This window comes from Peromyscus maniculatus, chromosome 1, assembly GCF_049852395.1.
Source record: "Peromyscus maniculatus bairdii isolate BWxNUB_F1_BW_parent chromosome 1, HU_Pman_BW_mat_3.1, whole genome shotgun sequence".
Lineage (NCBI taxonomy): Eukaryota > Metazoa > Chordata > Mammalia > Rodentia > Cricetidae > Peromyscus > Peromyscus maniculatus.
Window position 1 is genome coordinate 150,424,143 of NC_134852.1, and position 21,705 is coordinate 150,445,847.

At 50.4% G+C, this 21,705-nt stretch overlaps 1 protein-coding gene across 3 annotated transcripts in view; it reads left to right on the forward strand.

Annotated features, from left to right (window-relative positions):
• Positions 1-21,705, forward strand: part of Kndc1 (kinase non-catalytic C-lobe domain containing 1) — a 49,363-nt gene continuing 27,658 nt past the window's right edge. Inside the window, exons 1-10 of one of the 3 annotated variants that reach the window (XM_042285529.2) lie at positions 100-343; positions 6,180-6,378; positions 7,051-7,109; positions 13,015-13,161; positions 13,527-13,644; positions 14,865-15,389; positions 15,507-15,601; positions 19,978-20,092; positions 20,768-20,839; positions 20,925-20,986. In XM_042285529.2, the coding sequence (XP_042141463.2) occupies positions 242-343; positions 6,180-6,378; positions 7,051-7,109; positions 13,015-13,161; positions 13,527-13,644; positions 14,865-15,389; positions 15,507-15,601; positions 19,978-20,092; positions 20,768-20,839; positions 20,925-20,986 (1,494 nt within the window). In that variant the 5' untranslated portion in view covers positions 100-241. Of the gene's footprint in view, positions 344-6,179; positions 6,379-7,050; positions 7,110-13,014; positions 13,162-13,526; positions 13,645-14,864; positions 15,602-19,977; positions 20,093-20,767; positions 20,840-20,924; positions 20,987-21,705 lie in introns of all 3 variants that reach the window. The other 2 variants (XM_006987587.4, XM_076554699.1) reach the window with 2 other exon arrangements.

Consider the following 21,705-nt stretch of genomic DNA (forward strand, 5'->3'; position numbering starts at 1 on the left):
GGCGACACTGCGGCAGGCGGCGGGCGCGTTGCCATGGCGGCCAGGCGCGCGTAGCTGGCGGTGCCCAGCTCAACCCGTCAGGCACAGAGGCGGCGGTCAGCTTGGAGGGGATCTACCGGAGAAAGGACCCGCCGGAGAGGGGATCTGATCCAGAGGAAACCTGCTGGGGAGGGGATCCCTGACCGGAGCGTGGTCCAGGGCCGGAGTTCCAACCTGCGCGCAGGCCCTGCTGAGCGCCAAGATGCAGGCCATGGACCCAACCTCTCGGGGCTTCTACGAGGAAGATGGCAAGGACCTGGACTTCTACGATTTCGAGCCGCTCCCCACCCTGCCGGAGGATGAGGTGAGATGGTCCCAGAAGCCCGCCTGCCCCTGAGGAGGGGTGGGGAAGAGGAGTGGGGAGAACACAGCTCTCCGGCAGCATAGATTCTGGCCCCTACATAGATTCTGGCCCCTCGGGTAGCGACTGCTAAGGGTTCCTGTCCTCAGCCCCACCCGCCACAGAACAGCTGGAATGCTGTACGGGACAGCAATGGGACTGTCCCTGCAAAAGTTGGCTGCTGCAAGGGTGGGTTTCTGGTTTTAATCCTTGGACAAATCGGGGGCTAGGGATCCTGGCAGTTTGGGACAATAGGTACACTCCTGACCTCCTCAGCTGGCCTAGCGCTAAAGCAAATGAGCTTAGGAATGAGGAATGAGACCCCTTCCCGGTGTTGAGAGTGCGTCCTGCTATGGGGAACCTCCCTCCCCCAAGTCCCCTGAGAGCTTCTAGTCCAAAACTGGCTTGGGCTACACAGATCCCCTCCCGGTTGGGAGGACCTAGGTGCCCCGCCCCCAGGCTCCCAGATGATGGTCATGCACAAACTCCATGTCTTGGAAAGACATGGCAAGCAGCCCCCCAAGATGCTCCCAGGGGCACCTTGACCTCCCTCAAGAACCCTTGGGGGAGATCCTTCCAAGCCAGGACCTTTGGGAAGACCTTTCCAAGCCAGGCTCTGGAGTCCCCGTGGAAGAATCCACCACTCTTTAGCCCCTTGAAGACACTGGTGCTAGAGACCCTCCATCTGCCTTTGCAGCTGGCCTAGCCATCTGACGGGTGAAAGTTGGCTAGAACCCTCCTGAAGCATAAGCCTGGGGTCTGCAGCACCGGGCCCTGACAGCTCTTCCATTCCCCTTCCTGGAGGAGTGAGCTCTGGAAGGATAAAAAGCCATTGCTCCTGCCTGCCCCACCTCCAGGGCCCTCTGAGCAGTGCTGCCCCCACCCTGAAGTGGCCTGGATTTGGTGCAATTGAAGGCTGCAGAGAGGAGAGGCCCCGGAATAAATAAACCTTTGGACATCTCCCTCGCTTTGATGGGAAAAAGAGGGTGCCCTCAGCACACAGCCTTCAGAAACTGCTGGAGGACAGGACATGTTCTAGGGTATCTATGGGAGCCTCGGCTCTCAGTCAGCACCAGAAGCAGATCTGACAACCCCTCCTGTACCTTTTTGTATCAGCCACTGAGCTTGGAGGGCTCACTCTGTGCCTGGCATCTGAAGCAGAGGTACTAACAGCACCTAGGTATTAACAGCACGTAGGTCCACAGGTTGAAGCTGAGCCTTGCACCCAGAGTGTGATCTGTCTGCCATGCCCTGACACCTTCTATACTAGGAATGCCCTCAGTCCCTCTGTGTTGGAGAGTTTCCATATACACAGTGTGTGAGATCTCTATCCTCTGACCTCGGGGAGTCCTTTGTGTGAACTGGAATTCCCCCTTTCAGTGGCATTCAGTAGGAAGTTCAGGGGAGTCCCTTCCCTGAGGAAGAGTGCTACTTTTCTTCCTATAACACAGGAGGGGGCTGGTAATGGAGCTCAGTTGTAGCATGCTTGTCTAGCATACGCGAATGAGGCTTGGGATTCAACACCCAGTGCCGTAAGAAAACTGAATAACAAAAACTTATTCTTTAAAATAGGAGAAGAGTCTGCGGGGGCTGGCCTTGAGCCAACACAGTCCTTCGTCTAAGAATACAGCTGAGATCTAGATTGCATGCTTCCTGCAGTCAGCTCGGTCCCCATTAAGGTTTTTAAATTCACATCAAGGTCACATGACTGACTCTACCTGGCATGGCCCTCTTTATCTGGTTGCATTTGAAAGCTGTCCAGAGGGAAGCAATGAGTTAGGCTGCCACCCATCCTGAAGCTCACTCAGTGCTAGAGAATCCCTTGGGGTCATGTGTGACCCAAGCCATGACAGCCTTGCAGGTGAGGTGAGGCCAGACCAAGGATACATACAATACAGAGTATATAGGACATCAGATTTCTCTCCACTACAGCTAAATGGAATCCAGTAGAGCCTCCAGGGGCTCCTGAATATCTCTACCCTGCCATGAGCCAAAGAAAATCCAAATGACTTGGGAACATGCTGTCTAACTTCTTGATAACTGGTAGAGTGTTAAACATGCTCACTGAAAGCCTTACCATGACTCCCAGAGATGATATGCTGGACAGTGGTATGTATGTGCAGGCCCCTCCCTCCGTGGTGAGAATGGGAAATGCCTGTCCGAGATCATCTTGGCATTTTCTTATAATGAAGAAACCAGTGCCTGCATCCCAGCAATTTCTCCAGAGAAACATGGCATAGGAACAAGTCATTTGCCTATGAGAAAAACCTACTGAACACTTAGAGCTCACTGTGAATGGACCAGCATGTCCCACTATGTTGTGGAGGCTGAAGCCATGCTCTGTCCCTGGCTTCATAGAAGAAGACCCTGGCTGCACAGTAAAGTTGCTCTGACCAAGAGCTATGCAAGGTGGAAGAGATGGCCTTCCTAGGATTCAACACGGAACTTCAGCCTTTCTGGACATGGAAAGTGGAATCAGAAACAAACCAGTAAGACAGGATCTAGGCAGAACCATAGCTGCCAGAAAGGCAGGCATTCACCAAGTAGCTGTGGTTGAGGGCCCAGGAGTGCTGGTCAAGGGGTAGGTGATATCACTGTTCTTCAGGAATGCAGAACGGTACAGGTTTGGTGATGAAGATGACAACGTTGAGTGTCAGCGGAGAGTTCTCACTGTTTCCAAGCCAACCAAATGCCTCCCAGAACCTTCTGGTGCTAGGCTGGCCTTGGGGACTGAAAATGAACAGGGACCCACAGCAAAAATTCTACTATTAGAAAGGGGTTTTCCCCACCATGGCATTAGAGCCCATAGAATATGTTTCCAAACAGGCTCTGAGCAGAAGGCAGCTTAAAACCAGAAAAGAACCCTGAGCCAGCAGGGTGGGCACTTGGGGGCAGACACAGCCCACAGAACACCTTGCAAGCTCCTGCCTCCCTGCTGAGGTTTGGCTGCTCACAAGCCGAGGCTGCCAACAAACACTGCCAGCATCAATTCGAGTTTTATGTTGGCAGGTCCTGTTATGATAAGCTGAAAAGTTAATTGGTTATAAATGTACTTGAAATGTGCACAATGACCCCCGGAGTCCCTGTAACCCAGCTCCAGGTGTGTCTAGGGGAAGGGGAGCTCATGAGTGCATATACACCCTTAAGCAGGGCACTCTGAGGTAACCAGATAAGAGCTCTGGAGCTCAGGGATCAGCTAAAGTGTCTCTTCCTGGAGCATATTCCCCAACCCCCAGGGTCTCATCCCTTCCAGTCAAGATGAGGTTAAGTCTGCACCAGCACACTGCAAGCAGAGGATTGATCTTCCTGCCTGCAGGGAAATTACATAGGTGACCCCCACCCCACACTGTTAAGTGCCACCCTGATAAAGATGGGGGGGGGGCAGGCTGGACTGTGAAGGAACTTCTCACCCACTGAGGACCTGGGCCTATATAGGGCAAATAGAGCCACTGAGTTGGCTGGAGATCAGGCCATCAGCTGATCTCCATGGCAAGAGCTGTAGGAGCCTGCGAGGCCTGGAGCTTGCAATGCCCAGGTCTGCATGAGACCCTTAGTGTGCTTGGCATAGGAACGCCATACAGACCCACATCTACACGAGTGAGCTCACAAGGCTCACAGCAGATCACCTCCGCGATGGCCCCTGGACATGATATTTTGTGGAGCCAAAGTCAGAGCCCTGCAGCAGGCTGAGCATATTTCACCGGGGACTGAGCTGTGTGGCAGAGACTGGCTACCATATCTCCAGGCAGCACCTTAAAGACGCTAATGAAGACACACAAGGCGGACTCCTTTCCACGGGGCAAGAAGGGGGAGGGGGAGGAACCAAGAGGAATTATTGGAATTGGAATAGAGGGGGGCATAGACTGAGGTTGGGTGAATGGTGAGTGACATCTGAGTCCCTCCTGGTCTGTCATCCTTGTCCCTGGTCCATTAGCCAAAACTTTCCCCTGCCTCTCTCCAGTGGCATAGATTTGGGCCTAAGACAGTTCTTTCTCATGCCTGGCAAGGCTGGAGCAGCTGTAGGTCCTAGAGGCAGGTGACTCTAGGGTCTAGAATTCAGGCCTGGGGTCCCTCAGCTCTTAGCATGGAGCAGCTCCGACAGGATCTGCAGCTGTATAAATAGACTCTGACCTGAGGGTGTCATGTGTGAAAGGGCGATAATCCTGACATTGAAGAAGGCCTTGGCCACAGCTGGAAGCAATGACTCAGGGCCCGTGGGGTTCACCCCAGAATCATACAAATGACCTGGGGTTCCTGCTTTCCCAAGTTATATACCCCTTTCACAAATTGACCCTGAGGGATGCAAATCTTCAGCTGTTCTCAGGTCTGACCGAGGATCTCCCCCCCTCCCCACTTTCAGGAGCATCTTCCTAACAGACCTAAGTAGGAGGCAGTGATGTAGGCTGCAGGATGGCCAAGCAGCATGTCTGGCAGGGTTGCCTTCTGCTGGCGGCACATCCTGTCATGGCTGTGAGCAGGCAGGCCTGCTGGCCAGCATGAGCAGCAGCAGTGGGGTGCCCGGCAGGCCCTGCCATGGGACTGAGACTGACTCAGACTCATATCGTGAGCTGGCTTCATTTCTCCTCCATGGCTCAGCCCCATGGGGTCTACAAGGTTGTGTATTACCTCACATATGTGTCTGTGTAGGCTTGCATGAATATGTATGGACAAGCATGTTGCCCTATGTTGTACAGTGTGCAGGCACATTCCTGGGTGAAGGTGTGGAGGGGTGGTTGGTGTACACACGTGTGTGCAGTGTATGTGTGTGCCTCTCCAGCCATGGCCAGTGGGCATCCCTGGGAGCTTGGGTTTTCCTGAGTGCTAAGGGGTCCTTGGTACTACCAAGAAACCACAGGCTTGAGTCCTGGTTAGAAAATCAGCTTAACAGTCAGGGAGCCTCTGTCACAGGAGTAGAAGGTCTGGGGATGAGACCTCACCAAGCCCCACCTTGAGCTCCAAGAATGAAATGGCCTGTGGATATCCAGAGTCTAACACCCACACAGAACCTAAAGGCTCAGGCCAGCAGCTTGAGACTCCTGCTCTTGATTTCATCCATTTGCCTGGTTGCTCGGTTGTTTTAATCACTCTGCCTTCTCATCTGTGATCTGTGATCATGGGGATGCCTTACAATGTCAGCTACAGGCAGACACCCTTAAGAACTATCATTTGCCTGTACTTGAGCAGCCCGTGTCCTGGGGTCACAGCCACAGCTGGAGAAGCCAAGGCTCTGCCTCTTCTTAACCACCCCACTCCCCCCCCCCCGTAAAGGGGATCCACATCCTTTGCCCACACCAGCCCCCAGCCCAGCTCCCGAAGAAACTCCCACCCACTCTCATAAATGGGTAGTACACAGATGCATGAACTCAGGAGATGACAGGGACCTGACAGCAGCCAGGCAGGAGGTTTGCAGTCTAAGATGTTTGATATGAAAGAGTTCAGGTGTGTGTGAGCATGCGTGGGCAACTGTGGCTGTGCCTGTAGGTGTGTATAGCAGCGTGTATTATTATACGGAAGTGTTTTTGCCAAGTGTGAGTGTACATATGTGAAGACACGTAATAGTGAATGTGTGTGCCTGTTCTGGGCAGCACACTGGTGGTTTCACCCAATGCTCCATGGCTGTGACATTCAAGGAACAGCAGAATGACTGTGTCTGAAAAGGGCCTGGCTTAAGACCCTTTTCCTGACTAAGTGAAGTACCACCTCGACTCATCTGCTTCCCTGAAGCATTGTGCTCAGCAGGGAGTACTAGGTCCTTCCCGGGGCAGCCCTCTGTGGACTTACACCAAGCCTGTCTTGGCAGGAAAATGTGTCTCTGGCTGACATCCTCTCCCTGCGGGACAGAGGTCTCAGTGAGCAGGAGGCCTGGGCTGTATGCCTAGAATGCAGCCTGTCCATGCGGAGTGTCGCCCACGCAGCCATCTTCCAGACCCTGTGCATCACACCTGACACCCTGGCATTCAACACCAGTGGAAACGTGTGCTTCATGGAGCAGCTCAGTGGTGAGGAGAAGAGGGGAACACGGTAGGGTGGGGGATACCCAGTGCAACACAGAGGAGGTACCTTAGGGCTGGGTGTGAGCACCAAGCAGCTGAGGCCATAAGGGAGGGACCAAGCCCTGGGTTTCCTTGGGAATCTGATGGGATCCTCTCTTCAGGCAGCACAGAGGAGGCAAGGCGGGCTAGATGTTGAGTTTGGGTGGCCCTTGTAAGCCCCACCAGCCTAAGATTGCCACACACTCCCTCAGGGAGCCAGAGAAGTGCTCGGCCATGATTCTGAACTCTATTCAGGCCTTAGGCTGGCACTCCTGGCCTGCAGGAAGATGATGCAGGGGCCTGAAGATGAGACTTATCTGGCCAGGTAGACTGGCCACCCCTGAGGCCCCTTCCAGGGTAAGTTTGGTTCTCTCAAATTAGGAGGCCAGCGTTCCTTTTTCAGGAATCCAAACAAATCCCTTTTCTCCTTCCACTTTGGACCTTTTATGGTTCAAGAACAGTGTATTATTGCCTTGGATGCCCTTCCTTAGGGGCATCAGCCTGAGCAAAGGGAAAGAGGCTCCAGGGGATGCAGCCTCCTCCTGGCTGTCCCAGGCCTCCAAGGTCTAAGCTCCGGTAGGTGGGGTTCTTTCTTCACCAAATGATAAAATCAGAATGCCTTCTCTTTTCTTCTCCCAGATGACCCCGAGGGTGCCTTTGTACCCCCAGAGTTTGACCTGACAGGAAACACTTTTGAGGTAAGCTCTAGTAAGTGGTGACTCTCCAAGCCTTGCCCTCTTCATCTTTGGGTGACCTTTATTACGGTAGTCCTGTGGCCTTAGTGTATTAGGTTATCCCCAGTGAGGCACTGCCTTTGGGGCCCCTGCTTTCATCCTTAGTGGCTACTGGAAGACATGTGGGTGTTCGGGAGCTGTGGCCTCAGACATCTCTGTCAGGGTTGGTACCGAGTTCACTTATTGCAATGTCAAATCAGATGGCTTCTGAGTCTTACCAGTGACTTGTGGGAGGAGCCAGAAAAGGCTATGGTGTTCACCACCTTTAAGAGATGCCTCTGAGGGCTGGAGAGATGGCTCAGTGGTTAAAAGCACTTGCTGCTCTTGCAGAGGACCCAAGTTTGGTTCCCAGCACCCACATAGTGGCTAACACCCTCTTTAACTCCATTCCCAGGGGATCAGATGCCTGCAGATGTTCACTGTGGGAAAGAGTTTGTTTTATTTTGTTTGAGACGGGGGTCTGGCTGTATTGCTCAGATGTCTTAGTTAGGATTACTGTTGCTGTGATAACACACCATGACCAAAGCAACTTGAGGCGGAAAGGGTTTATTTGGCTTACAGTTCCACATCATAGTCCATCTTTGAAAGAAGTCAGGACAGGAATGCAAATGAGGCAGGAACCTGGAGGCAGGAGCTGATGCAGAGACAAGGAGGGGTGCTGCTTACTGGCTTGTATATCATGGCTTGCTCAGCCTGCTTTCTTACAGAACCCAGGTCCATCATCCCAAGGATGGCACCACCCATGATGGCTGGGCCCTCCCCCATCAACCGCTGGTCAAGAAACTGCCCTACAGAGGGACTTATGGAGGCATTTTCTCAGTTAAAGGTTCCCTTCTTTCCACTAACACCAGCTTGTGTCAAGTTGATATAAAACTAACCAGCACTTAGATGCAAGAATGTAAAACATCGGTAGCGAACTTCTGCCCTCCAGGGTTCTCCCACTGTGCTGTAAGCCTGTATTTAAGACCTCTTCCCTCCTTCAATAAACGGCATTCGGCATTTTTAAAAAAAAAAAAAAAAAAAAAAAAGGCCTGGAGAAATGGCTCAGAGGTTATGAGCATAGACTCCTCTTCCAGATGTCCTGAGTTCAGCAACCACATGGTGGCTCACAACCATCTGTAATGAGATCGAGTGCCCTCTTTCTGACCTGTTGTCATACATGCTGTATACAAAATAAACAAATAAATCTTTTAAAAAAAAAAAAAAAACTAACCAGCACACCAGGCTAGTTCACAACAACTCCTAGATTCAAATGATCCTTCTGCCTCAGGCTTGCAAATGCAAGAGTGAAGTATGCAGCACCACACCTGCCCAGTTTCTCAGTGACAACAGTCACAGTGGCCAGCGCTCCTTCCATTGTCAATGTATTCTGCATCCTTAACAGACTTCCTGACCTTGAAGTCAAACAGATGTCCACTGACACTCTCCACCAAGAGTTTCAAAGTTCTAGTCTTCACATTGAGTCCATCAGAAGCTGGTTTCCTCAGCTTCACTAAATTGTGATTGACAAACCAAACTTGTGTGTTTTCAGTGTACAAGGTGATATTCCAATATACGCTGATGCTTATAATGACCCATCAGACTAGTTAACGTGGCGTTTGGGGTTTTTTTTTCAACCAGTATGAGACAGAAAGCATTTCATCTTTTTCTGTGGATGGATGGCTATTTTCCCAGCTCTGTTTGTTGGCTAGCTGTGGTACACAAGCAGCTGCCATCCACTGAGTTTTTACTTTCAGTTTTCTGTTCCTTTGTTAACTTTGTCCACTTTTATATCAAAACATCTTGCTACTATTCATAGCAACTTCGAGGTTCTTTTCATTTTTTCCCTCTTGATCAAATCAGTGTTTCTTACTGTTTCCTCCAGGGACAAAGCTTATTTCCGGTCTAATCCTCAGCAAGTGCAGCATCTAGTGATTAGACTCTAGTCTATGGTGGATGTGCACAGATCACCCATCCTATCTTGGGGAACTGGCTACCCTGATCTAACCATATAGATGGCACTGGCCTTGGCCACATGAGTTTTTATCTGTCCTGAGCTTATCAAGGTTTACTATGAATACATATTTCATATTTTGAAATATTTCTTTTGTCCCCTTGAAATGATTGTGCAATTTCCTTCACTGAGATGTTATGTGTACATTTTTGTGTCCTAATAATATCACCCTTTCCCACTTAGGAAAACCCCCTCTGGCTATTTCTCCTAGGCACTGTTGAATCTGAATGATGAGTCTTATGGGTCTTCCGGGATTTTTATGGGCAGCTGGTACTTTTCCACCCTACAAATGTTTCTGACCAGCACTGATTTCAGGATTGCTCTGGGCTTGCCTCTTTGCTCTGTTTGTACAAGAATGGTATTATCTATGCCTTGGAAGTCTGGGAAGTCTGATTGAAAAGGACATTGGCTTCCTTTGTGGATGATTTCTAACTATCATCAATTTTTAATGGTTATAGCATTGCTTTGTTTGTGCTACAAAAGGGTTTTGTTTTGTTTTGTTTTGAGGGGTATTTTTTGTTTTGGTTTTTTTGGGGGGGGTGGTTTTTAAACTACAGCAAAAGAAAACACATACCTAATGGGCTGCTGGTGATGCCCTTTGCATCTTTGTGCTGTCTGCAAATTTCCTGTTTCCATGCGCTGGACCATTCTTCAATTTCTCTTTCTTTCGGCTGTCGGTCTAACCAGAGGCTGTTTGCCTTGTTAGTTTTTTCAGAGCGCCCTCTGCATCCCCTGGTTCTGATTCTCTCTTCTCTTTTGTTTGCTTTGAGTTCAATGGCTGTTTCTTCACTTCAGGGGGAAACTCGGCTCATCCACATTCATCTTCTTTATTTCCGGCTGTGAATCTCCCTCAGCATGTGAGCTTTGTCATATCATGTTTGCTTCTGGGTTTTTTGTTATTTTTTTTTTTCTAGTTCAGTACAAGAGTTATTCAGGTTGGGTTTCCTTTTTAGGAAGACGTATACACAGAAGGCACACGTGTAACCCACGACTTTTCAAAAGCTGAGTTCTCTGCAACCGGTATCCAGAGTCGTCACAATGAGAAACTAACACCCCCACAGTGACTGTCCAACCACACGGAACAGAGATGTTGATCTCATCCTGGTCTCCTGCTTCCTGTGGCTGGACTCAGCAGGGCTGGTGAGAACTGTCAGGAGAGTGTAGCCACTGGAAAGCATCCATTCTCTATAATCCTTTCTTATTTCTGAACACACTGGGACTTTTGAATGCGCCTTTGTCTTTTGCCTTTGCCTTTCTGGCTCAGACAGGCTGTGGCTGAAGCAATGGTCCCTGAACACCTACTCAAGAGAGTGTGTGCAGGCTTCCTTTGTTCTGTGAATCCTTGTGTTCCTTGGTTGGGATGCAGCCATTTCCATGTAGCTCAGGCTCATTCATCCATCTGTCTGGGTCTTCTGTGGCATCCATTCTGATTTTATTTATTTACTTATTTAGTTACCCCAGTAACCATCAAAATGCATTGAAATCTGCTTCTTGGCACAGGTGGATGGGGCTCTTCCTGTAAGGGCAGTGTGTTCCCATGGTTGCCGAGCAAGTGACCACTGAACCTGAGAGGACCCCGAAGAGGGGTTCCCTGGGGGCTAAGCCTTGTGGGGAGGGGATTTCCTATGGGTTCCTATAGAGCACCAGTGTGGTTAGCCAGGGTGGAAACAAGAGGCTGGGGGATGTATGTCAGAGAGGGCCCCAGGTCTCTGAGCTTCTTCCGTTCCCTGGATGACCAATGACTTCATAATGTTCCTCACACAGAATAGTCTGCCCTTCCTACCTTACCCTTATTATGGAGAGGCTCTGCATGTACTGGGAAGTGTTCCCATGTCCACTCCAGGACATATGGCCCTAGCATGAGTCAAGATGTCCAGGGTTTCTATTCTGCCTCAGATTAGCTTTACTCTGGAACCTTTTGCTGGGGACTGCCAGAAGTCCTAAGTAGTTTTAGGTGATACAGTGACAGGAACACAGGGCCCAAGTGTGTGTCTGGACAGCTTCACTCTGGCTCAGGTACACCCTCTCTGGAACCTTCTAGTACCAGCTGGTCCCTGTGCTGTTCCTCTCTGGCTCTTGGAGATCTGCCACTACAGACAGCCTTGGGTCTTTGGACTATTTCCTGAATGGCCACTTTGGACAGAGATTGGCTGGTCACCTGATCACCCATGCCACCTGCTGCCCCAGCAACAATAGCTCCACCCCACCTTCAGTATTGTTTAATCCACCCAGACCCTCCTCCTTTCTCCACCTGACCTGGGCTTCTTTTCACTACAGAACCATCCCACTCGCCATTCTGCACGATCTCCCAACAAAGGACAGACATTTTGGAGCATCTCCCCCAATGCCCCCCCCACCCAGGTATCCACCTTGGACCCTCTGTGTTCCAAACACCATCTAGCCACCCCTTTTGATCCTCTCCTTTTCTGCTACAGAGACCAACTCCCCAACACATGCTCTAGAATCTCCCGGGCTTGTTGTGACCAGTCTTCTCAGAACTGAGTATGGTCAACCTCCTTGTCCAAAACCCTCACAGGCCGCCTGGCTCCCACAATCCCTCAGCCTCTGCGCTGTCTCCTTCTCCACATTCAAAGGCCCTTTTTTTGCCCTTGTCACTCCATCAGAGTACCTGTGGTACCAGCCAGGATGGCTCAGTCCTGTCACCTGTCGCTTGCTTGAGACCACAGTCCACACGGAGGCCCATGATGATGGGAGACTATGAGTCAGGGACCTGTGACCAAAGTTGAAATGAAACAGGGATCCTGGTTTTCATCAAGAGGCTGGAGGCCTCTGCAAGCAGGTAGACTTCAGGCTACAGACTTCAGGATGAGTTCAAGGGGAACAAGGAGCTGGGGAGGTGGCAGGGCGGTGAGTGAGCACCCGTTTGAAAGGTAAGAGGCTGATACTCACTGGGTAGGAGAGGCAGGTCTACAGTCCCCTCTCCTTACCCGTATTCCCCTCACAGAATGGAATGGAACGATGAGGGCTGGAAAGGCAATGTTGGTCAGGGCACTCAGGATCCCAGCACTGGCTCAGAGAGCAGCAGACAATGGCCCTAAGCAGAGTGCACACAGCATGGGCTGGAGCAGGTGCACATGAGACCCGGGCCTAAAAGAACAAAAGACTCCCAATGTAGGAAACCAGCATACAGCCCAAAATAAATGAAGTCCTTTGTATCAACAGTTTCAAGGTAGAAATGTAACTTAAGTGTGTCATTTGTAATAGCAACAAAACCCACAGGAACCCAGCAATTACAACAGCAGGATTTTTAAGAAAAAGAAAAATCAAGTAAGTCAACATAATGAACATACATTGAGGCATCTCATTGTCCCCTTAAATATAGATGGTTATTTGTGAATTAAAAGTTAAAAAATAAATGAATAAATAAATATTCTGACTACACATCACGATTTCATTTTGTACATAGATTAAAAGGGGAGCTAGTCCTTCTTGAATAGCATTGACTTCTACACACACACACACACACCCATGGGAGGCCTTCCACACTCCTGGTATCCCAGTCTTGGTTTTTTTGTTTTGTTTTGTTTATTGTTTGTTTGCTTGCTTGTTTGTTTTCCGGAGCTGAGGACCAAACCCAGGGCCTTGTGCTTGCTAGGCCGGCGCTCTACCACTGAGCTAAATCCCCAACCCCAGTATCCCATTCTTGTACAGAGCCCGCCCTCACTCTCCTGTGCCCAGATAGAGCAATGCCAACTTTCTAACCAAAGAAAACTCTTCTTTCCTCCTGCTCACTTCCTGTTTGTGAGAGCAGGATGCCCAGGCAGCATGCCGCCCACAGGAATGGCAGACTTGCTGGTCTCGGCAGGGGAAAGCAGTCACTTGCAGGGCAGGTACTAACACTCCTTGGTACTGCAGGCTCACATCTACTCCCTGGGGGCCACACTGAAGGCTGCCCTGGAGTACGTGGCAGAACCAGAGCTGGAACCCAGGCTGAGCCCAGACCTGGAGGGACTGCTGAGCCAGATGCAGGCAGAGGACCCCAGGGACCGGCCAGACCTGGAGGTAAGCTCCCAGCTAAACATGCACACTGCATGGCCACACAGACAGCACAGACCCTGCAACCTCACTGGGGTTCCTTGGCTAGAATATGGAGGCACTGCATTCTGTTGAAATAGAGGCTGGTTTCTGCTACACGTTTTGTAATAAAAGCTTTCGGGGACAAAACAGAGTCTTCTTTTTTCTGCCAGGATGTATGTCTTGCTTTTTTTTTTTTTTTTTCAAATGTACCAGAAAGTGCATGTGGGAACAGGTGGCCTGAGCCAGGGGTGATGGGTGCCATCCCAGAACTGTGCAGTTGGGTGGGTCTCAGGAGGATAGGCCTCCTTCTTGGTGAGCTGCACACCTGAGAGGCACCCTGGCACCTGCAGAGCATCATAGCCCTGTGCGAGGAGAAGATGCAGCCTGCGTCCTCATGCCGCCTGTGCCGCAGTCTCTCAGCCATTGGAAGAAGGGTGCTCTCCATTGAGTCCTTCGGAGCATTCCAGGGTAAGTGCCCCCACCTGCACATCTGTGCCTACACATGTACACATGCATACATATACATTCATACATGTGCACAGGGACACATGTGCATCGACACAACCACCCACAGAAGTATGCACATACAGAAACACAAGCCCTTACTCATGTTCACATGTTCTCATACACCATATAAACACCACACTCACAGTCACACACTTGTTCAAATCCAGCACATGTGTATCCCACGCAAAGAGGCTCACATATTTATACCATTGCATACATAAACATACAAACGCCTATTTATACTACATACCTGTGTAAGTGTCCCCACTAATCTACACATCCACATTCAAGTGCACACCACATACATGTATGTACACATGTGTATGCTGTGCACACACTGGCATCTTCAATATCAGGCTTAGTGACTTCAGCCAGTCTTGTCTGGTGCACTTACGTCACCACATGCAAAGCTGTTGCTGTGTATCTGGAACTTATCACACATAGTCTCAGGACCATGCTGGCCTCCACAACCAGCCTCAGAGTGGCCGGAGGGTCCTCCCTGACAAGGAAGCAGCAGTGTTTTTTTTTTTGTAATACCGCAGCCCAAGTGACTGCCAGCGTCACCCCAGCAACAGTAGGGGGTAATTTCTGAGTAGAGTCATAGACAAAATAGTGAGTCAAACAGGCAGCAGAGTCGCTGTGTTCAGGTATGCAAAACTTTGTGCCTCAGCGCGTGTGTGTGTGTGTGTGTGTGTGTGTGTGTGTGTGTGTGTGTGTGTGCGCACAAGGCTGTGTGCCATAGCATGTGTGCAAGACCATGTTGCACGCTGTGTGTGTGGAAGACTGTGTGCCCTATGCCTGCCACCAGATTCCATTTCTCCCCTTAGGGAGTGGCTTGTGTAATCACAATAGAAAAATGAGGAGCTTTGGGATAAAGCAATTAGACGGGCAAGGGCTGATCCCCTGGGAAGCTCAGCCAAGAGGGAGACCCAGAAGCCTCCGTCCAGAGGCTCTAATTGGCTGAGTTATGTGACTGTAGATCCTGGGAACCTCTGGAGCCTATGCTAAGGGGAGGAGTGGGAATCTGGGGGTACAGGACAGGTAAGCCTGCCCTGTGAGACTCTGGAGAGGGTTCTGTGGTGGTGAGTAGGACAGAGTCAGGGGTGGCTCTCCGGGTACCGCTCTAGCACAGACTCCTGACCCAAACTGACCTGCAGTAACCGTATCCTGCCTCTGTTCAGACCTCAGCGAGAACACATGGAGAGGAAGACCTGCTCCAAGAAATGTGGGACCCAAGAAGGTGCCAGGAGACCTCAGCGCTGATCCAGAGGCACTGTCTTCACCAAGGGGCCTACTCCAGCCTCCTGCCTCCAAAGACGCAGAGCAGGAGGCTGGTCATGGTCCCAGAGCCCCCTCTCCCAAACCACTGCTATCAGCCCCCATGAGAAATGGTGAGAGCCCAGGACAGGAAGGGCTGGCCAACCTTGTCCTGGATGCCAGGTGCCCCCTGGGTGAGCTGGACAGAGACATCCTCAGGCGGAGCCGGCTGAAAAAAGCTCAGACATTTCCCAGGCTACTTCAGGAAAGCACAGAGGCCAGCACCCTCTGCCTGTCACTGACCAGCTCAAGAAACCAGCTGACCATATCTGAGTTCTTCCCCCCAGACCCCAGGAAGCTCTTCCTGGAGGGGAAAAATGGTCTTTCTGGCTTCAAGGCACAGTCCAAAAGCAGACTTTGGCCAGACCAGGAGCCTGGAGTCCAGCTGGGTAAGGCACCAGGTGCAGGCCGCAATCCGCATAGGAGTCCAGGAGCCTCAGGACCATGGGAGGCTTCATCTCCTAGCCAGGGACCTGTAGAGTACACACCTTTGCCCTGCCCTGTAGACCCTGGAGATTCAGACCATGAAGGCCAGATATCTCGGAGTGAAGAGGGGATTCCAGGAGGATCCGGACAGCTGGAAAGTGCAGCCAAAGCACAGGTATGTGAAGGAGGAGGGGGTCAAAGGCTGCTTCTCCTTAGCCTTAATGTGCAGCTCACACAGGACCTGCCCCGCCCTGCCCTGCCTTCACTCTTGGCAACTGTGTCTTTGGGACTCCATATTTTTGAAGGAAACTTCAAATGCAAATTGGGGGAAGGTCTGGATGTCACCCCCGGGGCATGGGTCCCCAGGTCAGAACCCTCCCTGTGGCCTTTCTAGATGCGCAAGTTTACCTCTGGACAGCCTGGAAAGCACCAGCTTCCTCAGCCCGCATCCACCCATGTATAGGTGCATCCCCATGGTTCATTATCTTCCCCAACTGAAGTAGACAGCTCCTAGGAATGCTGCTTCAGGGGCCCAATCCCTTCCCAAGTCTTACCTCAGACTAGGTTCCATGTGTGAGCTTTATACTTCACAATGGATGAAATTCTAGTGCATGGGTCTGCAGGCCAGATCCGGACCACAGCACAGAGTGTGTGCCCCCCCCCTTGGCTGTTCAGTGGGTTCCCCAAAGCTCTGTGTCCCCGTGTGTTTCTCAGAGTGAGGACACTTGAGCCAGTGGCCCAGTACACATTTGTCTATCAAGAACCATCAGCCCTATTTCCCACCAGGCTTTGTTGCCCTGGACAGAGTGTAAGGGAGGTAATTCAGTGGTCTACATTATCATTTGTGCCCTGATGAGAGCTTGAAGAATTCCCCCTGGCAAGTGTGGTCACTTAAAGAGATGTCTGGGGTAGGCATGGTAATGGAGATGATCTATGTTGTCTGGGCCTCTGATACTCCCATATACTCAGCCACCGTCTCAGAATTTCTCCACAGGGTACAGCCACCTTACAACATCTTCTGGATGGATAAACAGAGACTTGGGTGGCTGGGGAGCCTGTGGTAGCACTGCTAAGGGGAAGAGTTGAAGTCTCTGGCTTGCAACAGAACAGAGCAGAGCAGTCAGCCTGGCTTTCACCTTAGCCATCTGGTCAGCCTGCCTCAGAGAGAGTATGCCCAGGACCCTCCAAATCTCAGACTCCTACATAGGGATGGCCCAGAGCTGGGAGCCCTCACCTTAGTTTCAAGGCTTGTTCCCCAGGATATAGGGCACCATCAAGAGCAGAACAAATGAGCTGGTAAGCAGAGAGCCACAAGACTGAACTGTCTAATATATCAACCCTTCCTGTGCAAAGAGCCAGTGGATAGCATCTCAGGTGAAGGCAACGTGTGTACTTCTATGGTGACCTTGCTCCCAGACCTTCAGGTGGTCTCCACAGGCAGGAGCTGTCTTGTGGCTCCATTAGTTCTTTTCACTTGAAGATGTGTTAAAAATACACGTAATCACAAATTCTACCATCTTAACCACCTCTAAGTGCATGGCCCAGTGTATTAGGGACACTCACATCTCACTATCTCCAGAGCAGCCTTTCTCAACCTGTGTGTCATGACCCCTTGGGGGAGTCAAATGACCCTTTCACAGGGGTTACCTAAGACAATCAGAAAACACAGATATTTACATTACGATTCATAACAGTAGCAAAATTACAGTTATGAAGTAACAAGTAAAATAATTTTATGGTTGGGGGTCACCACAACCTGAGAAACTTCATGAAAGGCTCGCAGCATTAGGAGGGTCGAGAACCACTGCTCTCGAGGTTTTCCATTTTCTACACCTGAGCTCTGCCTTCAGCAAACACTGACTCCCCTCCATCCCTCTCCACAGCCTCACCACTTTCTATACTTTACACATACAACCTCATGTGTGAAATCAAACGCTTCTGTTCTGTTGTCAAGCTTGTTTCATTCCCCATAATGTCCTCAAAATCCCTCAATACTCAAACTGCAGCATTTCCTCCTCCTCCTTCCTTCCTCCTCCTCCTCTTTTTTCTTCTTGTCTTATGGTACCCAAATGGTCCTGGAACTCACCATGGAGCCAAGAATGAGCTTGGGTTCTTGGTCCCGCTGCCTCTACTTCTCAAATGCTGGATTACATGCGCCACCACACCCAGCTCCTGAACGTTCTATTGCTCTGGGCTGTGCCCTTAGTGCTGCAAGCCGCAAAAATATACAAAGCAGGATCTCAGCTGATATGACAAAGCTAATACCTGGAAGAAGCCAAGGGCCTTCCAGAGGTCAAGCTAAGGCTCAAAGAACCTTGGTGATATTGGCTTTTGATTATCAGCCGTTTCCTGCAATGAGTTTCTTGTGTGCTATTGTAGCTTTTCCACCATTTATTGGGCACCATTTCCCCTCTACTAAAGGAATATTTAGATAACCTTGTGCGCTGACCGCTATGTTCAGCCAGAAGCCCAGTTCAAGCCTCCCTGTAATTATCGTCATTGGCAGCATCCGGCCAGGTCCATCCCCAGATGGAGGAAAGTACCTTATCAGAGACACCTCTCTACTCTCTAAGAAGAGACTTAAGCATCCAGACTACCTGTTTGAGAAGACCTGGCGGATGTGCCAATTAAGCTTAACTTCCTCCTACCCCAAATCTTTCCTCTAGTTCCAGATCTCCCTTTAACTATCACCAGAGGCATCTAGCTGTACATGGGTTGCCTAGCAACCGAGCACACCTTCCCCCCCACCCTGCCAAAAAGCGGCAGATAGCTTGGACAGATAGGAGCCACAGGAAAAAAGAAGACAGTTTTATTTTCTCCCATTGACCTAGCAACTTATAGATTCTTAACATGTTCTACCAATCACATTTAAGATTATAGTTGAGCACATAAGATCCCTCTTCTTAGATATTATCCAAATTTAGCCTTTAGTTAATTCATTAGTCACTTCCCTTTTGGGTTGCAAATGATAATTAACAATTACTGCCCTTCTATGTGATTCTTATCACCCCTCTCTATTGACACTGGGAACCTGGTGGTCACTGCCTGAGGAAAATTCTTACCTGCCTTTATGACCCCATAGAATTCAAGCCTGGTGACCTTGCTTGACCAGAGGATTGATTGCTATTGTTTGGGTTTATAACTGGACTCCTGGGAGACTTGGGAGGAATGTAGAGACCAAGAACGAAAGGAATAAGGAGGATTTTGACCAGAGAGAACCTGTGGATGAGATGGAAGATGAGGAAGAGTCAGATGGGGATGTACTAGCTGAGTAAGAACAAGATGAAAAGGACCTAGATGAGGCAGAATTAAGACCAGAGAATTAAGATAGAACTTAGAGGGAGCAGTAGATAAATACAGAGAGAAATCAGGCAAGAAAGGAGCTAGGCATGAGAACAGAACTGAAGCTGTGTAAATAGGATGTTATGCCAGAGGAATTAAAGCAAGTGGACTATAGAGCTCTGTGTGCTGAGATTCTATTTCCCAAAAATAGTCCTCGCTGTTCGTAATTCTCTCTCCTGAGCCCCTGGGATGTATAATGTTAAGGCTGGTCCCTTTAATATTATACAAGACCTTAAAAATAGTTAAAACATTAAGTTTTATGCTATGTATTTTAACACACACACACACACACACACACACACACACGGAAGTAAAACTCTTCCTTTTAAATCTTGAGCAATACTATAATATTCTATCCCATGAATGGACCACATTTCTTCTTTCTTTTTTCCCCCCTTTGGTTTTTCAGACAGGGTTTCTCTGTGTAGCTTTGTACCTGTCCTGGAACTCACTCTGCAGCCCAGGCTGGCCTCAGACTCACATAGATCCGCCTGCCTCTGCCTCCCGAGTGCGGGGATTAAAGGCATGCACCACCACCACGTGGCTCTCCTTTCTTTCTCTCTTTCTTTTCTCACTTTTCTTTTCTTTCTTTCTTTCTTTCTTTCTTTCTTTCTTTCTTTCTTTCTTTCTTTCTTTCTTTCTTTCTTTCTTTCTTTCTTCCTAACCTTTATTGTAATTGATGTGTATGGACATTTTGCCTGCATGTATGACTATGAGCTACTGTGTAGGTGCTGGAAATGGAAAGGTCCTCTACAAGAGCATCAAGTGATCTTAACCACTGAGCCACCTCTCCTGGACCACATTTCTTCATCCATTCATCCATCCGTGGATATTTGAGCTGCTTTCCCCTTTTTGGATCTGGTGAATGGTGCTGCCTTGAACCTGGGTAGACAAATGTCCACTCCAGTTTCCTTTCAGGTCTTAGGGATAAGCCCAAAGTGGAATTGCTGGACCTTAGAGTGATTCCCTGTACTTTTGCTAAGGAACTGCCATCTTTTCCCATGGCAGCTGAACTATTCCATGGGTGAAGGCTCCAGTTTCTCCTGGCACTCACCCACACTTGTTTTGAATTTGGAGAACTTCTCCAGTTCCTTGCATAGGGGATGCTGCATGTGGACACTGAATCACTGTTCACCTGTCACCCTCCGTGGAAACCCTTCCGTGGCACCAAGTGGACTGAGTGTTCTTACGTGACCGTCTCTTCCACAGAGCCTCTCCCTGCAGGACCTTCTGTCTAAACTAGGCCGGCCCTTCAGGGAGTACGAGCTGTGGGCCCTGTGCCTCTCCTGCCTTAGCACTCTGCAGACACATACGGAGCACCCAGGTGATGAGTCACCCTGCTCTGCCTGAGCCCTGGGCCCAAAGGCTGGGGAGGGAGAGAGGGGAATCGCAAAATCAGTGCTGTGAGCTAGAGGCAGTGTCTCAGTTTGATCCAGCAACACACCCCAGGGGAAGCACCTGTTAGCACAAAAGGGGACCGTGGAGACAACTGCCTAAAATGTGGTTCTAAAGCCAATAACCCCCTCCCCCAGGAGTGAGGGAAGGGCTCAGGATGTTACACTAGTTTGTGACCCTGCATGTTCAACCCTGCTAAATATACAAAAGGACAGTTCCTCTGTGCTCTCAAGATGCCGTGGGCAGTAATGGAGGTAGCATCTGAGGGGACCAGGCTGCCACCCTCAGAGAAATACTGTCCAGAGATAATATGCTGTTAAACCATGAGTCTAAAGAATTTGAAGAGCCCAACCTCCTTCACCCAGCCATTCCCAGGGGCAGAGCAGTGTGGACCGTGTCCCCAGTCATCCTCCTGTTTATTCTTAATTTGTTAAGGATGATATGCCCCAACAGTGTTCTCAGGAAGCCTATTAGGATGGAAGGCCCTCCAGTGCCTGTCCACTCTTGGCAGGTCTCTCTGGGAGCTCTGTGTGCCCCTGAGTCCCCTGATGCTGGCGAGGGAGCTGCCCACATGCAATTGCATCCTAGATCTGCTCTGTTGCAGCCCGCCTGTGCCTGGACAACGTGCTGGTGGCTGAGGACGGGACTGTGTTCTTCGGACCACCCCCTGCCAATGGTACACACGGGTCATTCTCGGGGGCAGAGGACTAGAGCTGCCTGCCAAGGTGGGAAGGAAAACCAAACTGTGGTTGCTCTTCTAGGCTCCTACAACTCACTCTTCCTGGCTCCCGAGGTGTCTGAAGAGAAATTGGTGACTGAGAAGGTAAGCGAATCACCTCTCGCACCATCCGCGCCCTTTGCTCAGTTGGTCGCGGCACCAGATGGCCCAAACGCGGCACCCACCTCATGTGTGGGGCTGCTGTGGCGACGTTCACTGCAGTCCTCTGAGAATGCCTTGGGACCCTGGGCGGACACACTCCTATCCCTAGGGCCTAGACCCCGCTGCCACTAACAGGCTAATAGGCTCTTATAAACTTTAAATGAAATTAACTAAATTACGCTCAGAACCTGGTGCAAACCGCCACCCTGGAGACCTGATTAGCTGATTCTCCTGGCTTTGGCTCAGCTGGTACTCAGCCGGGCAGGGACCAGGTCTCTTGAGGGGACGCGGGGAAGGACAATGTAGAGGGCGGAGCCTTGAGGGGGCAGGGCGGAAAGGTTTTGGGGAAGCAGTGTGGGAGCAGGGTGGTACCAGAGAGGACAGAACAAGCACAGTGGTTTTTCAACCTCACTTGCTGGACCCTGCTACTAGAGAAATAGGCCCTGGGAAACTCCGCAGAGGCAAACGGAGCCTTCCCGAGACCAGGCTTTCTAGCCAGAGGGCCCGGAAAGAGACGCCCTGCGTGCCTGTGCCTTCTGCTTATGCAATGCACAAGGGGCCCTCTGGACAGCTGAGACCAGAGCTACAGAGGTGCGTTGGCCTTGACTGCTGATGCTGAGGATCCACCCACGACAGCTGCGGGGGAGCTAGAACCATAGACA